The 26,111-nt window shown below is 43.6% G+C and overlaps 1 protein-coding gene across 1 annotated transcript in view; it reads right to left on the bottom strand.

Annotated features, from left to right (window-relative positions):
• Positions 1-25,018, bottom strand: part of LOC128349603 (parapinopsin-like) — a 95,591-nt gene extending 70,573 nt beyond the window's left edge. Inside the window, exons 1-2 of the mRNA XM_053306203.1 lie at positions 24,719-25,018; positions 11,839-12,506 (exon numbers count right to left, since the gene is read on the bottom strand). Coding sequence (XP_053162178.1) covers positions 11,839-12,172 — 334 coding nt within the window. The 5' untranslated portion in view covers positions 12,173-12,506; positions 24,719-25,018. The remainder of the gene's footprint in view (positions 1-11,838; positions 12,507-24,718) is intronic.
• Between the last annotated feature and the right edge of the window lie 1,093 nt (positions 25,019-26,111).

Below are 26,111 nucleotides of genomic sequence, written 5' to 3'. Positions count from 1 at the left end.
ATCCAAGCATAGTCCCTTTTATAGACCACAGCTCAAATTCAATAATTAAAACACACACACACCTATCTCCTTTCCTCCAGGAAAAGGACAGGGGAGACTGAATCAATGTTTATAGGGGGAGGAAAAAGCCAGCAAGGTGGGAAGGTGCTTCAAAAAGCAGCAGGGAATTGCCTCTCGCCTGCTTGAGAGCATGCTTCATTTCCTCCTTATTCTCTCTCTTCTTCAACTTCCCAGCTGAGTCTAAAGCAAAACAAACCAGCAAAGAGGAGAAGGGGGGGGGGGTATGGGTAAGAGGAGAATAGAAAGGAAAGAAATTCCTTTCTATTTATTTTATTTTATTTTTATTTTTAATCTGTTCTATCTTGGTGTCCTGCTGGTTCTCCAATAATTTGCCAACAGCGGCAACCTCACCTTGCCTCATGAAAGGACCGTCCCTGCCTACTCAGAGCATTGTATCAAGGATGAAGGAAGGAACTTGATTAAATTCCTACTGCTGGTGAAACTTTCCAACCTTTCTAGGTACATGAAAACATTCAAATATGGAAGTTCAGCACCTGGAATACACTTCTTGTGACTAGGCCTGGAAGATCCTTCTCCTTACTTGCACAGCACTAGTCACCACTTTCTCACAGACAAGTATATTAGTAGCACATTCAGAGTAATCCAGTTGAAAGAATAAGAGTTCGAAAATCTGGTCCTAGAGCTGTTCTCCATTATCAGAACATTCTGATTTCTCTTATCTCCCAAGTGAAACGCTTTCTCTACATTTATTTCCTGGCCATATGGTTATGCATAATTATGCCAAACTAAAGCCCTTGAGGTTTTCTACACATCCTGAGGACAAGACCCATCGTTATTTTTAATCTGGTTTGCTAAATGTTATGAGTTCAAGCATTACATTTAAATGTGTCATTTTTAATTTCTTAAAACTTCAGCTTACATTTTCCCTGTATGTCTCTTATATTTTCTTTCATTAAAAAGTAATGTGTGTAAACATCTGTCATTGAACTCCCACATGTTGTTATCTTCATCAGTCTTAAGCAGTTGTGTACTTTTTCAAAATGAGAAAACTTGCCAGCCATTAAAGTTCATCTAGGCTAGAAGAATGACTTAGGGGCGTGTAAGTGCAAGGGAATTTGGCATTCACTTTGCTAAGACAGACATTTAAACTAGACTGAGAATGACAGCTTCTTGAACGCTGACTGACATCTTGACTAACAAATAATGTGTTTAAGGAGATACAGGAACATAGGAAGCTGCCATGTACTAAATCGGACCATTGTTCAGTCCATCTAGCTCAATGGATGGACCATCAATGATTCCTCTAGCTCAGTATGGTCTACAGACAAGCAGTGGCCTCTCCAAGGTTACAGGCAGGAGTTTCTCTCAGCTCTATCTGGAGATGCCAGGGAGGGAACTTGGAGCCTTCTGCTTGCAAGCATGCAGATGCTCTTCCCAGAGCGGCCCCATCCCAAAGGGAATATCTTGCAGTGCTCACTGTAGGAACATGCCAGGAACCCGCAGGCAATTCCCCACCCCCTGTCCTTCTGCAGGTGTGCTGTTGCACCAGAGGGCTAAGACTCCCAAGCAGTGCTTGCACTCTGGAAGCACTCAGCAGGATCAGAAACATGGCACTGATCTCAGGGATGTTTTTCCAATCTTGCGGAGCATGTGTCAAAAATGAGCAGCACTCAGATGTCTTAGCCCTCTGGTACAACAGATGTCAGTCACTGTAAACTGCTAACAAGTGGTGTAATAAAAGTATAATATATCATAAAGTACAGCCTAACCATGCAAGCTTGTACAGGTGAAACTCGAAAAATTAGAATATCGTGCAAAAGTCCATTAATTTCAGTAATGCAAATTAAAAGGTGAAACTGATATATGAGACAGACACATTACATGCAAAGCGAGATAAGTCAAGCCTTAATTTGTTATAATTGTGATGATCATGGCATACAGCTCATGAAAACCTCAAATCCACAATCTCAGAAAATTAGAATATTACATGGAACCAAGAAGACAAGGATTGAAGAATAGAACAATATCGGACCTCTGAAAAGTATAAGCATGCATATGTATTCAGTACTTGGTTTGGGCCCCTTTTGCAGCAATTACTGCCTCAATGCGGCGTGGCATGGATGCTATCAGCCTGTGGCACTGATGAGGTATTATGGAAGACCAGGATGCTTCATTAGCGGCCTTCAGCAATTCTGCATTGTTTGGTCTCATGTCTCTCATCCTTCTCTTGGCAATGCCCCATAGATTCTCTATGGGGTCAGGTCAGGCGAGTTTGCTGGCCAATCAAGCACAGTACACTGTATACTTTTCAGAGGTCCGATATTGTTCTATTCTTCAATCCTTGTCTTCTTGGTTCCATGTAATATTCTAATTTTCTGAGATTGTGGATTTGGGGTTTTCATGAGCTGTACGCCATGATCATCACAATTATAACAAATTAAGGCTTGACTTATCTCGCTTTGCAAGTAATGCATCTGTCTCATATCAGTTTCACCTTTTAATTTGCATTACTGAAATTAATGGACTTTTGCACGATATTCTAATTTTCCGAGTTTCACCTGTATATGCTTCATTAGGAGTGATGGTAATTACAGGCTCCTAACTTCTCTGCATAAAGATATTAAGCTCTTGGGGAAACAGCAAGGTCTACATTCTTGAGCTATGTCCACACTGCATTAAATATCCCACATTGTGTTCTATAGGGTTTGAGTTGCATACCAATACATTTCCCCTCCACTATATTACTACTTGTGTTCTTGTGAATGAGAAGTCCTGTTTTTTGCTGTACTGATGCATTGGGTTTTGCCTGGGAAAAAATACTGTCACAACTGAGTAGAAACATTAGTTTTTTGTTATCCACCTCATTTGTTAAAAAACTGTCATAATAGATACCACAACATAGCTATAAGGAGGTCATTCGCACAATCCAGAACGGTTCTACCCAGATTTCGGAGCTGTGTGTGCTCCCAATTTTTGGTTGTGTGGAAGCAAGGTAGGAGGAAAACCCGGGGTGGTGGTAGAGCAGTGGAGGGGGGGGGCGGAGACTAGGAGCTAAGAGATGAGCTTAGGAGCAGAGTTAGGCTGGGTGGGAGCACCGAGAACAGTGCAGATCCCAGCGCACCAAATGAGCAGCCTAAACCAGGCTAGGCTGCCATAGCCTGGTTTAGGCTACTCGTGAGAACAGCCTCAGAATTTCTCTATTGAGACAGTGAGTTCAGTCACACAATCAAAAACAATTGGGAGCTGTGTGTGCTCCCAATTTTTGGTTGTGTGGAAGCAAGGTAAGAGGAAAACCTGGGTAGGAGTGATTATGTGGAAGCAAGGTAGGGATACAATGGATATATAGCAATGAATATACCGCTTTGCACAGAAGTTCCCTAAGTGGTTTACATAGATATTAAATGAATGAATGAATGAATGAACAAAGAAACAAACAGAAATTACTCCTTGTCCCCAATCTAAAAAAGAAACATGAGGTAGACACCAGCAACAGCCACTGGAGGATTGCTGTGCTGAGGATGGATAGGGCCAATTGCTCTGTACCTGCTATATAAAGAGAATTGCCACTTTTTAGAAGTGCCTCTTTGTTCAGTTAGCGGGAAATTGCTACCCAGCAACTTCAGTCAGGTTGCTAAAGGTTGTGTGACAACTAGAAGTTATCACAGGTATGATCCAGCTATTTTACATATATCAAGGAGCTGCCTGTTGAGATTTAAACCTAAAATTTTAACATGCACACAACCAAAGTTTATATATTGCTTGGATAATTTCTAGATAATTTTTAAAAGGTCACATATTACTTTTAGCACTACAGATATCTATCAGTGATTGAGTCAGTGCTATAATATTCCATTCTCATATAAGGCTATGAGGAGGGAATAGCATTAGTGGTGTGAAAAGAGTCTGTTTATCTAAGCCCTATTCACATGATATATTCAGTGAATGTACAAATAAGGGTGTGTGAACTGGTTCAAACTTGATCTGGGTTTGAGTTGAACCAGCCTGGTTTGAGCATTTCGAGCTCAAACCAGACCGGCCATCCAAAAAAGGCAGTCCAAGTTTAAGCTGAACCGGGCCTGGTTCAGATCAAATCAATGTGGCCCGGTTAGACTAGTGCAGATGCTTGTAAAGTGGAATCCGATAAGGACTGCTCTTTACAAGCATGGGCGGGGGGGGGGAGATTTGAAAAAGGAGTGGGGGGGCAGGTGGGCAGGAGGTTATATTATGCGTAGCTGCAGCATGCAGCTCCTCAATAGCAGGGCAAAGGCAGATCTCCTAAGCCCTACTAGTGCTTCCCACCACCACCAAAATCAGCCCATGCTGGCAAGTAACCTTCTGCCCACCCACCCTTTTTTTTTAAAAAGCAACCCTATACTTCTAAAGAGGAATCCTTACCAGATTCCTCTTTACAAGCATCCAAACCGGGTCGAACCAAAATCGCATGAAGCCAGGGGTGTAGCTATAATTGAGCTAAAGGGTTCAAAGAACCCGGGGGCCCCAGCTCCTGACATCTCCCCCCAGCTCTACTTCTCCCTATTTTCTTCATTATCTCCCTCACTCTGGGGGGCTGCCAGAGAGAGGCATGAACACAGGCCCCCTTCTCCCCTAATTACACTCCTACATGAAGCAAAGGTGACAACAAGAAAGCAGTGGATATCTGTACTACAAATCTATGTTGGTTTTATACCGGGTAGCTATCTTGGCTTACACCAAGGAATCCTGGGAATCACAGTTTTGCTGTGAACTGTTGCTGTGAAAGTGCTGTGAACTGTTAGAGATTCCTACACTTCCTCCCTGAACTAGTTTCTAAGGTTGCTTGAGGAGGAGGAGAGGGAATGCCTATTAAACCAACACAAGTCTGTGGTGTAGATATATCCTTAAGACATGCCCAACACTTCTTGAATTTATTTTTAAAAATACATCTTTGGGTCGGTCTTTTTTTTGTTCCAGAACTACACTTTGAATATACTTGTAAGACTCTCAAGAGATTCTTGGATGTTTCTTTATTTCAATCTAAGCAAAACATCAGCGAACATATTCAGGCTAAAAAATAAAAATAAAAACTTAAGAAGCAGGTTTGTCTCAAATCAAGGTGACCTACTTTCATGTAAAAGGGACATATTTTTGGAACTGAAGGGGTAGGCAAAAGACTGTTTGCATCTCAGGTTTTTAAACCTTGCATCGCAGGTTTAAAGTCTATGAATCACACTGTCTGGTTAAATAAGGCAAAGCCAAAGACTCTGAAATTAAAAGTATCCCACTGAAGGTCAGAGTGCTGTTCATAGGGAATGAGTTAATTCCTACTTGAAACTTATTTATCCAGAACTACTTTTGTGATCATCAGTCAAGCAAGATTGATGGCTTACATGTTGTCCCAGATCTCTTCCTAATAGGAAATAAAAGAAAGCAGCAATAATTTTTCACAGCCATTATTCTTCTAACATCAGGCTTTGATCAGGTATGCATAGACTGATTATGGCAAAATCTTAGCGAGATTAATAAACAGGGGTTTTTTAAAAAAGAAAGAAAAGAAAAAATTGATTAGGTATCTGTACAGTACAAGTGCCCAGGTGTGCATGAAAGTGTTGGGATTCTGTGATAAACGCATTTTCTGCACCAACCCTTTCTTTCTTTTTGGGTTTCCTTTCTCTGAGTATAGAAACCAAAAAAGATCAGGTTGGTGCATAAAATCCCAACACTTTTTGAACTATATACTCATCAAGGGGAAAGAATTAAGAAATAAGAAATAATAAAAGTTCCAAAAGATACTTTTTGCCTTACAAGCCCAGAAAGGGTAGTGGGAAGTAATCTGCATATCTTAAGTGTCTTTCTTCTGCAAAAAGTAGGCCTGCATAATATTGAATGTCCAATACTGAAAATGTCCTGATACTAACAATATCAGAAACAATTCTGATCCAATATTTAGAAGGCTATATCTGATTGGAATTATGCAATGAGGTATAAGACCAGAACAAAACTGGAGAACAAAATGGCACGAGAAATACAAAAATGTCCACATCTATTTCTGATCGTGCACAAGCCTAATAAAAACACCAACAGGAATATATGTGAATACATGTAATATTTCTTTGCATCATGATTTGGGTGGTGGTGGTTGGGAAGTGTATGCTTCCCATGCTGACACAAGTGAGTACCTGAGCCAAAGCTTTGACACCGGAGGCATGTGGAAAGGAGTCAGCTGAAGAGCATTTTCTTGACCTCTTGTCAGTGGAACACAGTATATAGTTCTGCTGCAACAGAAAATGTGAATCTTATCCTAGCTTTTTTAGATAATTTAGATCTATTGCTCTCTTTTTTTGGAAAAGAGTCTGAAGATCTGCTTATCTGAGAAGCTAGGACTACAGTTGTACAGACTTACAACCTCCTTTGTAGGCTAGGATGATGCAGACTGAGAACTAGGAGTCCAGCGGCTGATTAGTTCCAGTCAAGTCTAACAGAGACTGGCTACTTTGGAGCGACAAAATCTGGACTGATCATCTGTGGCTGATCAACCTATGGACTTTTGAGGGCCTCTGCCAAGACATCAGGGACTTGATAGGATTACCATTGGTTTATGTTCGTGTGCTCGCGCTCTATCTTGCTCTCTCTCTCTCTGATACATATATGTTTGTATACGGGCACTTATATATGTATATTTGTTTTTACTTATGTTTAGCTGCAACCATCTAAAGACATTTTTGATTAGCACTGGCAGTGTAAAAATGTAATAAACAAATAAAAATAAATCAGTATAAATATATATATAGCAGTGGGGGGGGGGAGATGATGGGTGTTCCAACAATTTTTTCTCTGTTAAAAGTTGATGAGCAGACACTTGCAGTATTGTATTATATTATTTATATATCGTTTTTCAACAAAAAAAAGATTCTCAATATGGTTGACCCAGAAAAAGAATGAGACAGTTCCCTGTCCTCAAAGTACTCACATTCTTTAAAACACACACAAGAGAAACAAAAGCAACAGCCTGTGGTTGGGCAGTGATGCTTTCTTAACTGGACCTTGGGATACTAGTCTGGGCAGCAACATCACACACACTCTATGGGGAGCCACCTGCAGCTGCCCCTAGAATAGTTTAGGTGGTCTGCAAATAACAATCTTTTTTAAAAACAACAACACAAAAAAACACCTCTATTCTAGGAAGCCCATAATACATTAGGTCCAGGTTGTGGAATAACCTAGCTGTGCCACTGTGGTTGGCTTGAGTAGGGACAGTTGCTCTTTCCCTGCTAGGTATAAGAGAATCACCACTTTGAAAGGTGCTGCTTTGCCAAGTTAGCAGGGGAATTATAGGTCAATGACATCTCACTATCTCAAAATCATTTTGGTCCTTTGTGGTTTCTAGAGGTAGGGGAGAGTAGCCAACAGCCAAACATGTACTTGCGGAAGGATATTGCTCTTGCATAAGGACATTGTGCAGGCAACTTCTGCTATGTCAGGAACTTGCATTCCAGACTACTGTTGCAGAAGTGTTAGGCTGTTGTGCTAGCTTAAGGACATGTTTCTTTCCGTGAGAAACACCTTTGCACTGTCTATTCAAGACGAGACCTTTTGCTAGCACAGAGTTCCCAACCTGTGGTACTCCAGATGTTGCTGGACTACAACATCCATTATCCCCAACCACAATGAATTGTAGCTGGGGATGATGTGAATTGTAGTCCAGCAACATCTGGAGTACCACAGGTTGGGAATCCCTGTGCTAGCTGATGTTGAAAAGCTATGCAAAGGTTGCTCTACAATATTGATGTGCAACCTTGTATATGTTCTTGATAAGGTTTTCCACTAGCGGCTGCACAACATCACAGAGCACTGCAACTTTGTGCAGGCATGCAATCTTCTTGCGCAAACATAGCCTTGTTTACTGTACAATTTGCACCAATAGTCAGAAGGTCAGCTAATTGTTCAGGCCTTAATCACTAGCTATCAATTATGACAAAACATGGATTTGGCCATAAGCCACCTCATTTTATTTGGAAACTGATGAGAAATAGAACAAGTAGCTTCCATTAAAAAGCTAATGTGAACTTAAAATTCAGGGCAAAATCCAAAGCTCCGGACTAAATTGGCCATGACCAAGTCCCAATGAAATTAACAGGATTTAGGTTAGTCACAACTAACTAGGCTCCTTGATTTCAATGGTACTTAGTCATGACTAACTAGTCCGGATGCTACCTATTAATGAAATATATGAAAACTTCTTGCATTAATATGAAAGTATGATCCAACTATTAACTTCATTTTACTGTGCAGATGTTTGGTTAAGAAGTTAATTCAAGAAGCAGATGAATAGATATCCCTCTGAAGCTGCTTGAAATCTGTGCTGATGTGCCAATATAAACAGTCCAACATTGGTTTTTTATTTGCAGAAGACTGTGCTGCCATCAATTATAGATCATAAAGACAAACTCTCTCAACACTTTTTATAGAAAGAAAGGATGCATTTTTGCTCTTAGTCTCTTTCATAAACGTTTCAAAAGGAAATTAAATATAGATTTTAATTATGACTTTTTCAATGCTTTGAATATGAAACAGTTGATAAACAGAGCAAGGTAATCAGGATTTTGCATATCTAAAAATATATTAATTTCCATAGTATTACTTGTCAAAGGGGGAGCTCTCAAAATTGCACATATGCTGAATACAGAAAGTCCCACATGGGGGTCAATATATGGTCAGTGAAGTTTGTCAAGCTTTTAATTAAAATTAATTTGAACGCTTTATCATATAAACTAAAGCTAAAGAACATCCTTTTTATTATATCCATCTGAACAATTTTGCATGGGTGGCTAATAAAGTTTATTATTATTATTATTATACAACTAGAGAACTCTGTAATCTACCATTGGTAGCCTGCACAGCAAGCAAGGCAGCATAACTAAGTATTAGAGGGCTGCACAACTTTGGCCCTCCAGCTGTTTTTGGACTGCAGCTTCCATTATCCCCAGCCACAGTGACCAACAGCCAGGGATTATGGGAACTGTAGGCCAACATCAGCAGAAGTGCTGAAGTTGTGCAGCCCTGCCTAGGACAGGAGAAGGGCTTCTGTATCTCTGCTCTTGTTTACTTGTAAATACAAAAAGGAGTGAGTGGGAGAGGCAAATCGGAGAGGTGTAAAGTCCTGGAATATGGATTGGAATGAATCCCTGAGCAGCAACATGATCAGACTTAATCACCACCTTGAAAAGGAAGTGTGGATGCCTATCTCTGTTCAAGTAGCTGCACTATTTTTTCAGGAATCATTTACCCACAGACAAGTTAGAACTGTGCTCCCTGGCTGCTGTCCTATGAAGTCACACAGGGTTTCATCTTGACCTCTATATAGTCTAGAATCTACATGAAACCCCTGGGGGAAGCTGCCCAGAGATTGGAGCTGGGGTATCACCAGCATGCCAACCTCGCTTTGTCAACAGATTCCAAGGAGTTGGTGGTTTTTCTGAATCTATCGGATGGCTGTGATGGACTGAATGCAGGCTAACAAACCAAGTCTGAATCCAGATGAGGTGTTGATAGATGGAGAGCTGATCTTGGAAAATGAATCCAGTCTGTTCTGAAAGGGGCAGCAATCCTGAAGGAACAGCTGAGCAATCTCTGGGTGCTCTTCAAACCGGCTTTGATTCTGGCAGCAGGCACTCCCAGAAATGCCTTTGCAACTTCAGCTTGTACACTGGCAGCAGCCTTTCCTGGAGAAAGCGTGTGCGGCCACTATCACCCATGTGATTTTGTGATAACTGGAAGAACCTTTGCTAACTTTGGTTGACCAGCTGTGAATAATATGAAATGGTGACAATTGGTTCCAGGTATCTTCTCCACACAGTGATTTGCCAGACTCTGTAAAATAACCACTTCATCTTTCTCAACAAGCCAATGCTTTCTCAATCAAATGAATGAATGTCCACATGCATGAATTTAGCTATAAACCATCATATCTCAAATTAATTAGAGATCCTTTCACTCATTCCTCTCTACTGGGAAATCAGTCTTTTGACTCATCTCCTGAATATTCACAGCAATGAATTAGGCTCAGTCTGGCCTAATACAAAGCCCATGCAGTGTTGCAACAGAGCTGACTCAGTGCAATATACACATAGGGGATGAGTCAAAATCTTGATTTGATAATGGACAAGTACAAGCAACTATCCAGTTTTTGAGAACAATTTCTTTTATGCATCCATCTTCCACTGTCATTTTAGCATATGATTACAGTATTTACACAAAATTGATCACAAAGCAATACCTGCTCCCCACCCAGGATAATCCTGCGTTATTCTTGCTATGTGACAGTCAAACCAACTTCCATATAAAATTGATACTTTCTTTTTAGATTTTGCTGTTTTATTGTTTATAAACTGCTTTTATTAGACTGTATCCAAATAAAGTTTATCATGACAAAATCCAACTGAAATGAATGTGTAATTTGTCCCATAATTAACTCATTTCATTAACTTCAATGGTGCTTAGTCACAACTAACTTTTGACTAAAACCCATTATATTTTTATATGGGGCAAACAAATGAAACACAGTAACTAACTCTGCATACAATTAATCCATCTGAATGTGTTGGGCTGCGATTGTTTAATATCAAAGCAAAGAACACATTCTGAGGCCAATATTACGCACTGTGGAATGCCAGTGTTAGGCTGCTGCAATATGAAATTCAGCATGGTGTTGTGGTGGTGGTAAGTTGTGCAATGACCTAACACAGTGCATGTACCCTTGTGCTGCCAGTTCTATTGGAAACAAATTGAAGTAGTGCTGCAGAAGTGCTCACACACTGTTTTAGGTCATTGCACAACTTCCTGCTTCCACAACACCCCCTGGGCTGCTTTTCACATTGCACATCAGCCCTGACTGGTCCCTAATGCCAGCATTCCACAGCACAGAATGCTGACCTCAGTGTAACAGCCAGCTTTCTGAATAATTATGTATTTAAGCATTTTCCCTTACATAACTATTAAATCTCTTAACATCATGGTCATTTCTGGTAAAGAGCAATAGTTTTAATTTTACATTTAAACAAATTTTATCTAAGAATTTTATAACAAATAGTTATGTTTATTGTGAATATATGAGCAAACTCAAAACACTCCATGTATAGGGTTACATTGAAAAACTAAGCCAGGTGATCAGAAGAGTACTTTTTTCCAGCCACAAAAATCATGTGTTAACTGCAGGTCAACCGACCTATGATCTTTCTGGTCACACATCATCTCTACATAAAACACATGATCATGACTATTTGCATGTACCAAAAAAACCCCACATATGGAACAATTCCCATTTCTCAGTGTGCTCAAGATCACGAATTGATAGAAAAAATTCAAAGGACTTGGCCCTTTTGCCTTTGCTACTTAGCAAAATGCTTCAGATAAAAGCTGGTAAGATACATCTAATAGTTTGAGCATAGTCCTGTTCTTGTATTGTTCCTTGATCTACTGAAAACAAATCTAACATTCCTTCAAGTCATCTACCATATTTTACTTTTGCTAATCTTGTACATCGCCCCTGTTCAATTTCCTCTTGCAGCAGAAGGGCAGAGAAAAGCACCCCTCTGCTGCAGGAGCAAAACCTCAGTGTGGAAACAGCATTTCTCAAACTGCAGACCTAGCGTTCCACCCTAAGAATAGGCTCAGGACAGTTATCCCTGACAAATGTGCACACAGTCCAAAGCTTGAGGGGAAAGAAAGGTGGGTAGATCTATAAACATCTAATTGACCCCAAAAGAGAAAAGCACAGTGTTTAAACCATATTCCATGAAATTTATTTTACAAAAGCAGAGAATAGAGATTATGAACTCTTACCAAAACAAGAATTGACAAAGCCATACCATCTGCAGCCATGTTCCCCTCCAATCCATTTGCCATAGATGCTAGATGCAAAGCTGAAGGTGGTTCCAGAAATGCAGACCAGCATGTCACTTGCACTAATGTTCAACAGCAGCATGTTCACAGGGTTGCGCAGGGTTTTAAACTTGCAGAAGAGGATGAGGACAATCAAGTTATTGAAGAAACCAAAAATTAATATGAGTCCAAGAAAAACTGCCACAATTGTGTGCCCCATTCTAGAGAGGCCAGTTCTTGGCTCATCTGTAGATGCGCTCAGGTTGAATGTCAAGTTGGCATTAATTTCCGACATCACAGTAAGTGAGATAATACTGAAGAACCTTATTGACAGATCTGCCTCCTTTTGAAGGCTGCCATCTTTCCATTACCAATCTTTTTAAAATCTAGATGTTAGTCATGACACAGATGTTGTGCTGCCCGCTCCAAACACATATTGTACAATTTTTTGTGCAATCTATTGTCAGTGTGGACCAGGAGATTCTGATTGTCTGAAATGCAATTACAACAATAATTTCAGATCTGCATAGAAGTGGTTGTTCCCTTTTTTCCTCCCAGCTCCAAAAGCTGTTTTCGCTTATGATGTACGACTGCCATCCAAGCTTCTTTCTCATGCTAGTCCTTCCATCCTGCATAGAAAGACAAAGACAACATGAGCATTACTGTACAGTAAAGCAATAATTTTATAGGAAGACATTACATTGTTTCAACTTTTCCTGAGTTTTCATTCTTACCATCTTCTGGAAGTCAATAGTTTCACTGAAAATGCTTATGAACTAATCTGGTGAGTTGTTTTTATCCAGCTACATATCTCAAGGTAAAATCCTCCATGTCTGAAACTGCCAGAGTAGATAACGTTTTAACACAGTTGCAACATGTAAGAGTTACTAAGATGTATCCAAATGTAAAGAGAAAGGATCAGCAGGACCTACACAAGCCCATCACAAGGGCTTATGGGCCTGGCTATAGCACAGAGAGTCATAGCATGAGACAACACACACACCAAGACATAGAGGAAAGCGGGCTGCATGTCTCTGCTCCCTAGAGTGGCATTATCTTAATCATTGGAACTGACCTTCCAGGAGAGTTGGCCATCACAGCTATAGATAAAGAATCATTATAATCACATGCCTGGATGTTGGTGTCTTCAATTTGTAATGACAATGTGATGTCAGCTCAGCTTCCCTAAGGCATGAGAAGATGCATGGGCACACTACAGCTACCCTTTCCTTTTTGGTTAATTTTTGGTGCCACTTACTTTAGAATACCTTGGGGTTTCCAGTTCTTTAAACAGAGCTGAAATCCTGTCAATGGGGATGAATTATTATATTACATTTGTACTCCACCCTTCCTCCAAGGAGCTCAAGGTGGCACACACATCTCCCACCAATTTTATTCTTGCAATAACCCTGTGAATTAGGTTAGGTTAAGAGATGGTGAAGGACCCAAGGTCACCAGTGAGTTCATCACTGAGAGGGGATTTGAATTCATGTCTCCATGGTCTATGTTCAACACTAACCACTGCACCACACTGGCATTTCTCATTTATGATTCCTTCCCTTCTCCCTTTTCCACCAAGTAACTGATGTGCAGAATTTTAATTTATTTTAAAAGAGCTATGTGCATTCTCTGGTTTGTTCAATGGTTCCTAAACCTTTTACTAAGAAACCAGCAACAAAATGCTTACATTTAGCAGTCTTTCATCTGTCACTAGTTCTTCCAGTCTCTGACCTGGGACTTTTAAGGGACAACTATGCATGTTACACAGCAAACATTACACTTCAAACACCAACTAGCTCAGGATTCCCAGACACATATCTACATATCAGTCACACTGCTGTGGAAAGTGATAGTGGAATATTGGTGTGTTTGCAATTTTGTTTGCTGCATAGCATGTGAACTCCCTTAGCTGGCTGATTCTACATGACTTTCAGCTTTATCTGCTCTAACCAAAAGCAAGGCTGCTACAACTTCAGGTGGAAATGATTTCCTGCAACAGATACTCTGAACAATGCTTTTAAAAATGGATGTGCACCAATATTTAGAAAAATATAGAAAGCTCATTGTTTCTCTTCTGTATGAAATAGTGCACACACTATGAAACAGGCAAGAGCAAAATCTAAATTATTAAATTTTTTGCATCTGAAATCTTACTGGGGTGGGGGAGTTAATGAAAGTTTGATTACACTATGGAATTATGGTACACCATCCTCCATTTTAGCAAATTTCACTATTAACCATCCTCCAGTTTAACAAATTTAACCACTTTCTGTAGCTACTTACGCAATTTCAAGTAAGTTATTTATATTGTTATTTAGTAGCATCTTATAATTAATTATTCATATTTTTGGTTTAAACAGCTCTTTATAGGTTTTCATAAAAGCATTAGGTCATGGATTGCATGGGCCCTGCAAAACCAATAAGGCAGTTCTTTGGGCAAACCTGGTACCAAGATGACTGGGGGTTAAAGTGTTTTGTATATGCCTATTGGATTTAAAATACATTGGAATAAGATTTCCAGTTGTCATGAGACCCAAATCTTGCAGTGTTCTGTCCCACAAATCTTCGGAGCAAAAAAACCAAACACAAACTCAAAATCCAAATATGAACATCTAAACATTATAGGTTAAATCTGGGTGACATCTGGCAGCTTAGTGCAGTAGAGCATACAAATGGCAAATGCAAGAAGGTAAAAGTTCAAATCCTCTCTAATGAGCATAAACAATTCTTTTTTTTTATGATCCAGATAGTCATAACATTTGTCATTATTATCAGTAGCTTTGCTACAACTTTACTATAGCTGAATAGAAATCTTCTACATTAAGCCAATGGAGGCTCCTCATTTGGGAAGGGACATTGTTCTCCTCCTTGCAAGCCCCACATTCTCTCACCAAACATCTCTCTTCCTCTCTTGCATTTCTGCTGCTTGCCAGAAGATGGCATTGGCTTTTTAGCCTATGAGGTCACCCTGCAGCAGTAGCCAGAGGGTTGAAGAGTCCAAGTTTGGTGGACTTCTGAGCAGGAACACCAATGACAACAGTCTCCCCATACCTCCCTGGAGTGTTTTTCCTTTCTCTATTTTCTTCTTCTTCCTTCCCCACAGCAGCATCAACTATGGGGCTCCTTTAAAGTTCAGGCTGAGTCACGGGCGCAAGCCTCTTGGCACTCTCTCCTTGTGGCTCTCAGCCTTGGGTCAGAATTCAGCATAAGTCTGACACCTGGTTAAGTAGTGGAGCTGTGTTTGTTTTGGACTGAGGGATGTGTCTGGGAGAGCAGGAAAGTGGGGGTGGTGTGGGGGCAGCAATACCACTGGTAGCGGGCAGAGGGAGATATGGCGGTGGGAGTTGGGTTGGCCGTTACAGGGGGAAACGGTCCAGGCAACTGAGGCCTGTTCCTATTTCCAGCTCTTCTCCCAATGCTGAAACCCCTGGGAGCTCTGAGAACACTCCCTCGAGGATTAGGGTGCTGCTGCTGAATGCCAGGTCGGTTAATGCTAAAACATCTCTCATCCACGATTTGATTGTGGATGAGCATGCTGACCTGGTATGTGTGACGGAGACCTGGTTGGATGAGCTGGGCGAGGTTGGTCTCTCTCAGCTCTGTCCTCCAGGTTTCCTGATTGTGCAGCAGCCCCACCTGGAGGGGTGGGGGGGTCGTTGCGGTCATCTATCGAGAGACCCTCCCCATTTCCTGGTGCCCAGTCAGGCAATCTCAGAATTTCGAGTGTTTGTCCTTGAGGGTGGGCCTCCGAGATAGGCTGGGGATTCTGTTGGTGTACCGACCACCCCGCTGCACTTCAGTCTCCCTCCCTGAGCTGGCGGGGGTGATCTCAGAGGTGGCCTTGGGTTCCCACAAGCTTATCGTCTTGGGGGATTTCAATGACCACGCTGAGGCCCCCCTAGTGGGTGCGGCTCAGGATTTCATGGCCTCCATGGCAACCATGGGCCTGTCTCAATTGGTATCGGGCCCTACCCACATGACAGGACATACTCTGGATCTGGAATTTGCCGACTGGGGAATAAATGATCTGGAGGTGGGGGAGTTTGAGATAACTCCCTTGTCATGGACAGATCATCATCTAGTGGGGTTTAATCTGACTGCTCCGTCTGCCTTCTGCAGGGGAGGTGGGCCGATTAGAATGGTCCGCCCCCGGAGGCTTATGGATCCACTTGGATTTCAGAAGACCCTCAGGGAGTTTCCAGTGTCCAGAGATGGTGACCCTGTCGAGGCCCTGGTCGATCTCTGGAATGGAGAGACGGCCCGGGCTGTTGACACGGTTGCTCCTAAACGCCCTCTCCGGCTTGGTGGAGCTCATTCGGCTCCTTGGTTTTCCTCAGAGCTTAGGGCAATGAAACAACTTGGGCGACGGCTGGAACGACACTGGAGGAAGAGTCGTGACAAATCCAACTAAACACGGGCTAGACCCCATTTTAGGGCCTACTCCATGGCAGTGGGGGCGGCTTTTTCTCCACCTCCATTGCTTCTGCTCAGTGCAGACCGGAGGAGCTGTTTCGTGTAGCTAAGACACTGCTGCACACATCCCCCCAGGAAATGGGGGAGGAACCATCCACAGCCCGCTGTGATCAATTTGCATGTCACTTTGCGGATAAAGTCACTCACATCTGTGCTGATGGACTCCAGAGTTTTGGCAGTTCCAGCAGACGTGCCTCTGGTACCATCTGGTCCTATTCTGTTGGATTCTTTTCAGCTGGTGCAGCCTGAGGATGTGGACAAGATCCTGGGCAGTGTGCGGGCGACATCGTGTACTCTTGACCCTTGTCTTTCATGCCTAATAAAAGCTGCCAGGGAGGGGGGCAGGTAGATGGTTGGAGGTGATTATCAATGCCTCATTAAAGGAGGGCAAGATGCCATCGTGCCTCAAGGAGGCACGATGTAAGACCATTATTAAAGAAGTAAGACCATTAATGGTCTTACTTAAAAAAGTAATGAACTTACTAAAAAAGTAAGACCATTATTTTAAAAGCTCTCCCTTGATTCCTCCAACCTGGACAACTATAGACTGGTCTCTAACCTGCCCTTTTTTGGCAAGGTGATAGAGTGTGTGGTGGTGTCCCAGCTGCAGAGGGTCTTCGATGATATGGATTATCTGGACCCTTTTCAAGCTGGCTTCCGCCCCGGATATGGGACTGAGACTGCTTTGGTCGCTCTAGTGGATGACCTATGCCGGGAACTAGACAGGGGGAGTGCGTCCCTGTTGGTTCTGCTGGACCTCTCGGCGGCATTCGATACCATCGACCATGGTATCCTTCTGGGCCGCCTCTCAAGTATAGGAATCGGAGGTACTGCGTTGCAGTGGTTCTGGTCCTTTCTTGAGGGGAGGGTCCAGAAGGTGGTGCTGGGGGACTACTGCTCGGCTCCGTGGCCATTGGCCTGTGGAGTCCCGCAGGGTTCGGTCTTGTCTCCCATGCTGTTTAACATCTACATGAAACCACTGGGAGAGGTCATCCAGGGACTTGGACTGAGTTGTCAGCAATATGCGGATGACACTCAGCTCTATCTCTCCTTGTCACCTGATCCTAGGGAGGCGGTGGATGTCCTGAATCGGGGTCTGGAGGCCGTGATGGGTTGGATGTGGGCTAATAAACTGAAATTGAATCCGGACAAGACAGAGGTAATGTTGGTCAGTATGCGAGCCAATCGGGATGAGGAGATTTTACCGGTTCTGGATGGGGTTGCACTCCCCTTGAAGGAGTAAGTACGCAGCTTGAGGGTACTACTGGACCGGGCTCTGCTTTTGGAAGCTCAGGTGGAGGCGGTGGCCAGATGTACTTTTTCACGGCTTCGGCTAGTGCGCCAGCTGTGTCCTTTTCTCGAGAAGGCAGATCTGGCCACGGTTACTCATGCCTTAGTCACGTCAAGGCTGGATTACTGTAACTCACTCTACGTGGGGCTGCCCTTGAAGAATATCTGGAAACTGCAGCTAGTGCAAAATGCGGCAGCTAGGGTTTTATCTGGAGCTGCCCGGTGGGAGCACATCACACCCATTTTGAAAGAGCTGCACTGGCTACCAGTTTGTTTCTGGGTCCAATTCAAGGTGCTGGTTTTGACCTTTAAAGCCCTTAATGGTTTGGGCCCAGGATACCTGAGGGACCGCCTGCTCCCAAGGGTTGCTGCCCGCTTGACGAGGTCATCTGAGGGGGCTTTGCTCCGGGTGCCAACAATGAGGGAGGCTCGGTTGTCGTGCATGCGGGACAGGGCCTTCTCTGTTGCTGCCCCCAGACTCTGGAATGCTCTCCCACTGGCTATTCGCTCCTCGGTCTCCATCACAGCTTTTAGAAAAAGTGTAAAATCTTGGCTTTTTGCCCAATCAGATTTGTTTAATTTTTTTTTCACTTAATATTTTAATTGTGTCTTTCTTACCATCTTGTGTTTAAATTTTTTGCTGTAAACCGCCTTGGAATTGCTTTAATGAAAGGCAGTATATAAATTTAACAATAAAAATAATAATAAAAAAATGTCTCCCCCCACCCCAGACCCCGCCATCAACTTCGCAATGCCGGGACCAATATGAACCAAACCAGGTACAGTTATAGAGACACAAAGGGACACCTCAATGGCATAGTTTGTGATGATGTCATCCACCCCGATTCAAGATGGCAGACAAGTGAACAATTGGGCAAACTTGTGAACCACCTAACCAATTTGAACCAAATTTGCTACAGGTTTAGAGACACACAGGGCAGCGCATGGGTGTAGTATTTAACATCATCCACCCTGATTCAAGATGGCAGACACATGAACATTTGAGGTGCAAGTGGGCTAACGTGAACTGCCTATCCAATCTGGACCAAATTTAGTCCTATTATAGGGATGGTGAAAGGAAAGCAGGCAGATTAGTTCTTACTAGAACAATTTGTTTCTGAATTCCTTTATAAATCCATTTCCTCCCTCTTAGGGTATTCAGTGAGATCTGCTGACCTCAAATGAAGTAATCACCATACTTATTTACTACCCAAATTACACATTTAGTGTCCCAGAAACAATCAGGATGCACTTTTCTTTTTCTCCTTCAGGGTAGGCAGGGGCTAGCTCTGCCCCCAACCAATCAGAATAGCTTACAAGCACCTATTCTGACCAGCAGCCAGCAAACTAAGCCAGCCCAGAAATCTGATTTCCCAGGGTCCCTTTAGGAAGGCTGGGCAGACATTCAGGATATGTTTGTGCAAAATGGGAGAACCCAGTCTGCAAGCAAATGGAGTTCAGAACAGGTAGGAACCCTGGATACCTATCTCCAGATTCCCCTCTTCCCCCCACCCCAACCACCACCCTCTAGAGGAGGAGAGCTGGTCTTGTGGTAGCAAGCATGGATTGTCCCCTTTGCTAAGCAGGGCCCATCCTGGTTGCATCTGAATGGGAGACAACTTGTTAGCACATCCCTTAGGGGAGGGGGCCGCTCTGGGAAGAACATCTGGGTTTCGAGTTCCCTCCCTGGCATCTCCAAGATAGGGCTGAGAGAGATTCCTGCTTGCAACCTTGGAGAAGTCACTGCCAGTCTGTGTAGACAAGACATTGCCTCCACTTCTCCCCCTCTTTGCAATCTCAGCCCTCTCCTCATCCAATGCAGGACTAGGCTAAGACAAACAATTTAAAGGGGTTGGAGCTTCCTTTGAATGTCTATTTCATTCAAGGGCAAGGTGATTGGGAGGGTGGTGGCTGACCAGCTCCAGGTAGTCTTGGAGGAAACTGATTATCTAGACCTGTTTCAAACTGGCTTTAGAGCTGGCTATGGGGTTGAGACAGCTTTGGTCGGCCTGATGGATGGCCTTTACTGGGGAATCAACAGAGTGAGTGTGACTCTGCTGGTTCTTCTGGATCTCTCGGTGGCATTCGATATCATCGACCATGGTATCCTTCTGGATCGCCTGGGGGAGTTGGGGATAGGGGGCACTGCTTTGCAGTGGTTCCTTTCCTATCTCTCGGGTAGATTCCAGATGATAGAGCTTGGTGACAGTTGCTCCTCAAAATGGGAGCTGTTATATGGAGTCCCTCAGGGCTCCATTCTGTCACCAATGCTTTTTAACATCTACATGAAACCACTGGGTGAAGTCATCAGGAGATTTGGTGCTGGGTGCTATCACTATGCTGATGACACCCAAATCTACTTCTCCTTTTCATCTTCAGGAAATGGCACTTATTCTCTAAATGCCTGCCTACAGGCAGTAATGGGCTGGATGAGGGAGAACAAATTGAAGCTGAATCAAAGCAAGATGGAGGTGCTCATTGTGGGGGCTCAGAATCTGAGGGGTGTGTTAGATCTTCCTGTGCTGGATGGGGTTACACTCCCCTAGAAGGAGCAGGTGCGCAGCTTGGGAGTACTCCTGGACCCAGGCCTCACCCTGGTATCTCAGGTGGATGCCATGGCCAGGAGTGCTTTCTATCAGCTTCGGCTGATTCGACAGCTGTGCCCACTCCTTGAAGAGGATGATCTCAAAACAGTGGTGCATCAGCTGGTAACCTCCCAGCTTGACTACTGCAATGTGCTCTACGTGGGGCTACCTTTGTACGTAGTCCGGAAACTTCAGTTAGTTGAGAGAATGCGGCAGCCAGATTAGTCTCTGGGGCAACCAGGAGAGACCATTTTATGCCTGTTTTGAAACAGTTACACTGGCTGCCAATATGTTTCCAGGCAAAATACAAAGTGCTGGTTATTACCTTTAAAGCCCTGAATGGCTTGGGCCCAAGATAGCTTAGAGAGCACCTTCTTTTACATTATCCCCACCGCACGTTAAGGTCATCTGAGGAGGTCCATATCCAGTTACCACCGGATCATCTGGTGGCGACTCAGAGGCAGGCCTTCTCTGTAGCTGCTCCCGCGCTGTGGAATGCACTCCCAGCAGAAATTCATAATCTTAAATCCTTAGTGACCTTCAAGAGAGCCCTTAAAACCCATCTGTTTGGCCTGGCCTTTCAGGGTTTTTAATTTGTTTTAATTGTTTTAATGTTTGTCCTGGTTCTCCAGGGTTTTTAGCTGTTTGAATGTTTAATTGGTTTTATTCTGTTTTTATAGTTTTGATTTTAATTGTTAACTGGTTTTACTTGTTTTTATTCTGTTGTAAACTGCCCTGAGCCGTTTTGGAAGGGTGGTATATAAATCGAATGAATAAATAAATAAATAAATAAATAATGAATATTTGCAAGTAGCACCTGCATACACAATTCCACACTGCTTGAAAATCACACAATATATTTGGTCACACACAGAACCCACTAGTTTCCTTTCTGCTCATAAACATGCACATACAGTATTTTATTTTTAAAAGCAAGCTTTATTTCTCCCTTTCTCACAATATAAAGATTTCTGAGATACGTCCTTGGGCTGCAATCCTATGTACACAGCAGTTACTTGTGAGTAAGCTCCAGTGAGCTCATTAAGATTTTACTTGGAATAAATTCAACCATACAAAGCACAAACCTGTCCAAAGAACTTATGCTGAGGACTTTTCCTTTCAATACTACTAACACTCACAAAGAGAGAGAGAGTAAAACACAAAATAACAAACCAGCAGCAAACAAAAACTGGCATAAGGACTACAGCTTGGTGGAACTACTTGGTTATTTTGGACTGGCCTGGTTTTCAAGCTGTGCCTGTTCGGCTGCCTATGAAGAGAAGACAATAGTCTCTGACTCCTTTAAAAAAAATGTGCATAAGACACAGACGTTTCAAATGGGATAAGTTTGAAGTTGCCAATTAGTAATTTCAGTTAAAATGCCTTGTTTATTTTGGAAGCCTTAACTAACTCACTTCCCTCTATTTTCCCTCAAGAGGTGAGAGAGTAAGAGAAAGGTAAGGGTCCTAGCAAGAGGCTTGGCTTGAAGTCCCAGAACAAGAGTGAAGGCAAGGGGCTGTTTGCTTGTTAGTAAAAAAAAAATACTCAGAGAGTCCACCATATCTCTCACTTTCTCCCTCATTCTCTAAATCTCTGAAGGTTGCCAAGATTTGCCAGTGCCTTTTTAAAAAAAGGAAAAGAAGAGAGCTCTCAGCAAATGCTAGAGAAATCCATTGTCTTCTAAGGTTTGGTAGAAGCGCTGATTGTGGAGAAAGGGGCTGGCTTCCCTCTGGAGAGGAACATAGGCAGCTGCCATATACTGAGTCAGACCATTAGCCCATCTGAGTTAGAGGGAAGCCAGCCCTTTTCTCCTCTCCTTTTCTTTTCCTTGCCTTCACTCTTGTTAATAATAATAACCAAGTAGTTCCACCACTCTATAGTCCTTATGCCAGTTTTTTGTTTGCTGCTGGTTTATTTTGCGTTTTGTTCTCTCTCTTTTTATGAGTGTTAGTGGTATTGAAAGGAAAAGTCCTCAGCATAAGTTCTTTGGACAGGTTTGTGCTTTGTATGGTTGAATTTATTTGCGCTTTGTATGGTTGAATTTATTCCAAGTAAAGCCTTAATGAGCTCATTGGGGCTTACTCACAAGTAACTGCTGTGTGCATAGGATTGCAGCCCAAGCACGTATCCCAGAAATCTTTATATTGTGAGAAAGGGAGAAATAAAGCTTGCTTTAAAAAATAAAAAATAAAATATAGAATACCGTATGTGCATGTTTATGAGAAGAAAGGAAACTAGTGGGTTCTGTGTGTGACCAAATACATTGTGTTATTTTCAAGCAGTGTGGATTGTGCGTGTGCAGGTGCTACCTGCAAATAGGCATTCAAAGCTCCAAACCCTCCACACTTCAGTTGACCTTCTTAGCCTAATCCTGCATGGAGTGAGGAGGAGAGGGCTGAGATTGCAAGGAGGGGAGGAACTAGAGGCAATGCTGATAGAAGAAGGGATAGAGCTACTGGGGAAAAACAGCTGCATGAGGACTGGAGAAGGGCAGGGGCATTGCTACTTTCCTCACTGACATCCACCATGAATTACTCTAAGGGCAGCATTCCTTTACTCATAGCCAACCAAGGGAAGGATTTAGCACTAAATCAGCACTAGATAGCCCGCTGCCAAGTGCTGGTGTGAATGATAGTGGTTTTGGTTGAAACAAGTAAATAACCTGTCTGGACAAAACCATGGGCTGGATCTTTCTAACTCAGGTGGGGCTAATAGTAGGCAGGTCCAACCTTACCCTAGCTTCCTTCCCTCTGGCCCCTCCAGTCCCAAGAGGCAGCCAGTGCCACTGAATTAAGCTTCCTAAATAAACTATGCATATAAACAGGACATATCTGAATGCACAGATCCACTAACCCCCCCCCACACACACACCCATGTAGATAGGTCTAGACTTTGCTTACAATTTGGTCAAAATGGTGAGGCAATTAGAGAACCAATTCCCCACACCCAGCCTACAGTGTTTTAATCCAGATAGATTAGGAAGTGTCTGTTCTAAAAGTTAGATGTTTTTAATCAAAAAGATCTCCACACCCCGACTTTGTTTATTTTGAGTGCACAGGCATAGAACGGCGCAAGCATCAACATATGCATTCTATTTGCTACTCAAGACTCTTGTAGATCAAGATTTTCTTTGCCCTTGGTGACCAAACCAAGGTTTCAGCAGAGAGGAGAATGACATACCACACAGAATGACTTAACACACATTGCAACAGGAATAACTTGGTACCCATGTGTCTGCAAATCGTAGCGTATGAAGTTGGTCTAGATGTCCTGAGCCATTTTGGAAGAGCGGTATACAAATCAAATCAATCAATCAATCAAATCAATAGATGTCCTTCATATCCCTTTCTTCCAGCACGATTACACTGTGAATGCTGACAATGCTCATACAATGATAACAAAAAGAATACCAGACCGGAAGTGGGTGGGTGGGTGCGTATGTCTGTATAAACCACATCTTGCTTAGGACTAACACAGAGAGGAGAGTTTTGTTTTGTTTAAAGCTGGTGTGAAATGAGAAAGAGAGTCAATCGGGAAACTGTCGCTACAGCCCACTCGATTTTAGCATCAAAAGCAGGACCCGGCGTGCTTTAGTTCCCTGCCAGCGACGTTTTTGAGAGACGCCCCCGCCTAATCCTCCAGCAGAGCGTCTAACTGCTCCTAAACATTTTAAGCGAGAACGGAAGAGCCCGCCGTTTTCTCTCTTGAATCCGACCAGAAGAGTTTCTCTGGAGCGGCGTTTTACTTTGCAACATGTCCAGCAATGCGGAAGGTCCCTAGAACAACTTCCCCATGGAATTCGATTCGCCCCAGCAGCAGAGGCGAGAAAAGGCATTCCGAAGGAACCGCTGCTCGCGTCCGAGTCGCCGCCGCCTTCTTCCCCTTTTCCAAACCGAGGAGGACCCCCGCCCCGCTTTTCCCCAGCTCGGCACAAAAGAGAGACGGCTGGTTTGAAATGTATGCCTTAATAAACTGAACTAAACATGGGACTCTTAGGTTAACTATTAGGAACCTAGGAAGCTGCCTTGTACCGAGCCAGACCGGCCATTGGTCCGTCTAGCTCAGTATTGCCAACACTGACTGGCAGCGGCTTCCCCAAGGGTTCAAAGCAGGAGTCTTTCCCAGCCCTACCTGGAGATGGCCAGGGAATGAACCTAGGACCCTCTACATGCAAAGCAGATGCTCCTACCACACTGAGCTAGGGGCCCCATTCACTAAAGAGAATACCTTACCGCAGACAGCACTCACATGTAGTCCACCCCTTGAGTGTGTAGCCATCTATCTTCGAAATCAAACTTAAAAAGAAACCTGTAGTTGTGCGACGGCTGTGACCCAACTCAAACTAAGACCGAAACAACGAAGGTCCCCCCACCCCACCCCTCAATAAGTAGCGAAAAGCGCAGAACGCGTGTACAACGATTCCCACGGGGCGCGTGCAGAATGTAGAGTGTGGAAGGAGCTCTCGGCAAACTTCGAAAGCGTCTCTCTCTTACCCGGCGCTGCTAGCCTGCTACTGTTGCTGCTTCAGAGTCGTGGGGTCTCAGCAGTCCTAGAGCTCCGGCTGAAGGGAGAATCCTAGCGCTAAAGGACCTTTCAAATTTCGCATCCTTTGTAGGCTGCTGCCCCAACTTCCCCAGGCCCTTCCCACAGCCCCCTCCACCCACTCAGGCTCCCGGGCTGCGCTCCGCCTCCTTCTCTACTCATTGGGGGGACGCCGGGAGGCGTGGGGCATCTCTTGGTATTTGATTGCTCGAAGTAACGATGCTGCTGGCTGAAAGCCTCTCGAACTCTTGCGAGCCGCCGAGCAGGCTGGGCTCGCCGCGGGGCTTCATTTGTGTGGTGGTGCGGGTCGGGAATTCCGTTCGGGACTCAAGAGGGAAGGAGAGAGGGCCGACTCCCAGCATCTGCTTGCAATGCAAGTGCTCAACTTTGTGTGCATGATTTTATTTCATTTTTAGTGTAGTGTATGCCTGCCGCTCGGCATGTGGCGATTGCTTCCCGCTCACCATAGCGAGCCCTCTTTACGCATCTGGAATTATGGGGTAGATTTCCGGGTCAGAGGACAATGGCAGGGGACAATACTACCGTTGCCAGCCATTACTTTAAAATGGCGAGAACGCCCTGCCAAGGGCTTCACTGGTTGGTTGTTATGGATTTATTGTCTGTCCCGAGCACAAACTTCCCTTTCCGGGTCCCTCTTCTCAGTTTTTTTATGCTTTCCTCAACTTCTCATGATCTGCCTGTCACACCTTAGGGAATATAGGAAGCTGCCATATACTGAGTCAGACCATTCGTCCACCTAGCTCAGTTCTGTCTACACAGACTGGTAGCGGCTTCTCCAAGTTGCAGGCAGGAATCTCTCTCAGCTCTATCTTGCAGATGCCAGGGAGGGAACTTGGAACCTTCTGCATGCAATCATGCAGGTGAAGTATTTTACAAAAAGGACAGAGAAAAGTTGAGTGAGAGGAAAAGGAAAAAGTCAGAGTAGGGTAATGAAGAAAGAGATTATACCATAAGAAAAATGGACTAGAATTGCAATCCTGAACATGCTGGAACTAGCTTCTGCGTGGAAATGTGCTATAGCGGTAGCCTTCAGAGCTGGAACTTAGGTAGGTCCCTCCTGGGCCTGAAGACTACTGCTGTAGCCAAATTATGAAGTAAGCACATGTCCAGAGCAATTCTAAACTGAGGTTTGGGGCTGTAGGCCTCTTCAGAGTTACATGCATACATAAGCTGGGACCAAGCAAAAATTCACAGTGTTGGCTAGGGTTGCCAGCTAGGAACATGAGACTATTTGGGGTGGGACCAAACAACTTTTTGTTGTGGGGGTGTCCAAAGTTCTGGGAGCAGCTGGAACATTTTGTTGGCTCAGAACACTTTGCTCTT

Source organism: Hemicordylus capensis, chromosome 3 (assembly GCF_027244095.1).
Source record: "Hemicordylus capensis ecotype Gifberg chromosome 3, rHemCap1.1.pri, whole genome shotgun sequence".
NCBI lineage: Eukaryota > Metazoa > Chordata > Lepidosauria > Squamata > Cordylidae > Hemicordylus > Hemicordylus capensis.
This window is presented reverse-complemented; position numbering and strand designations above follow the sequence as displayed.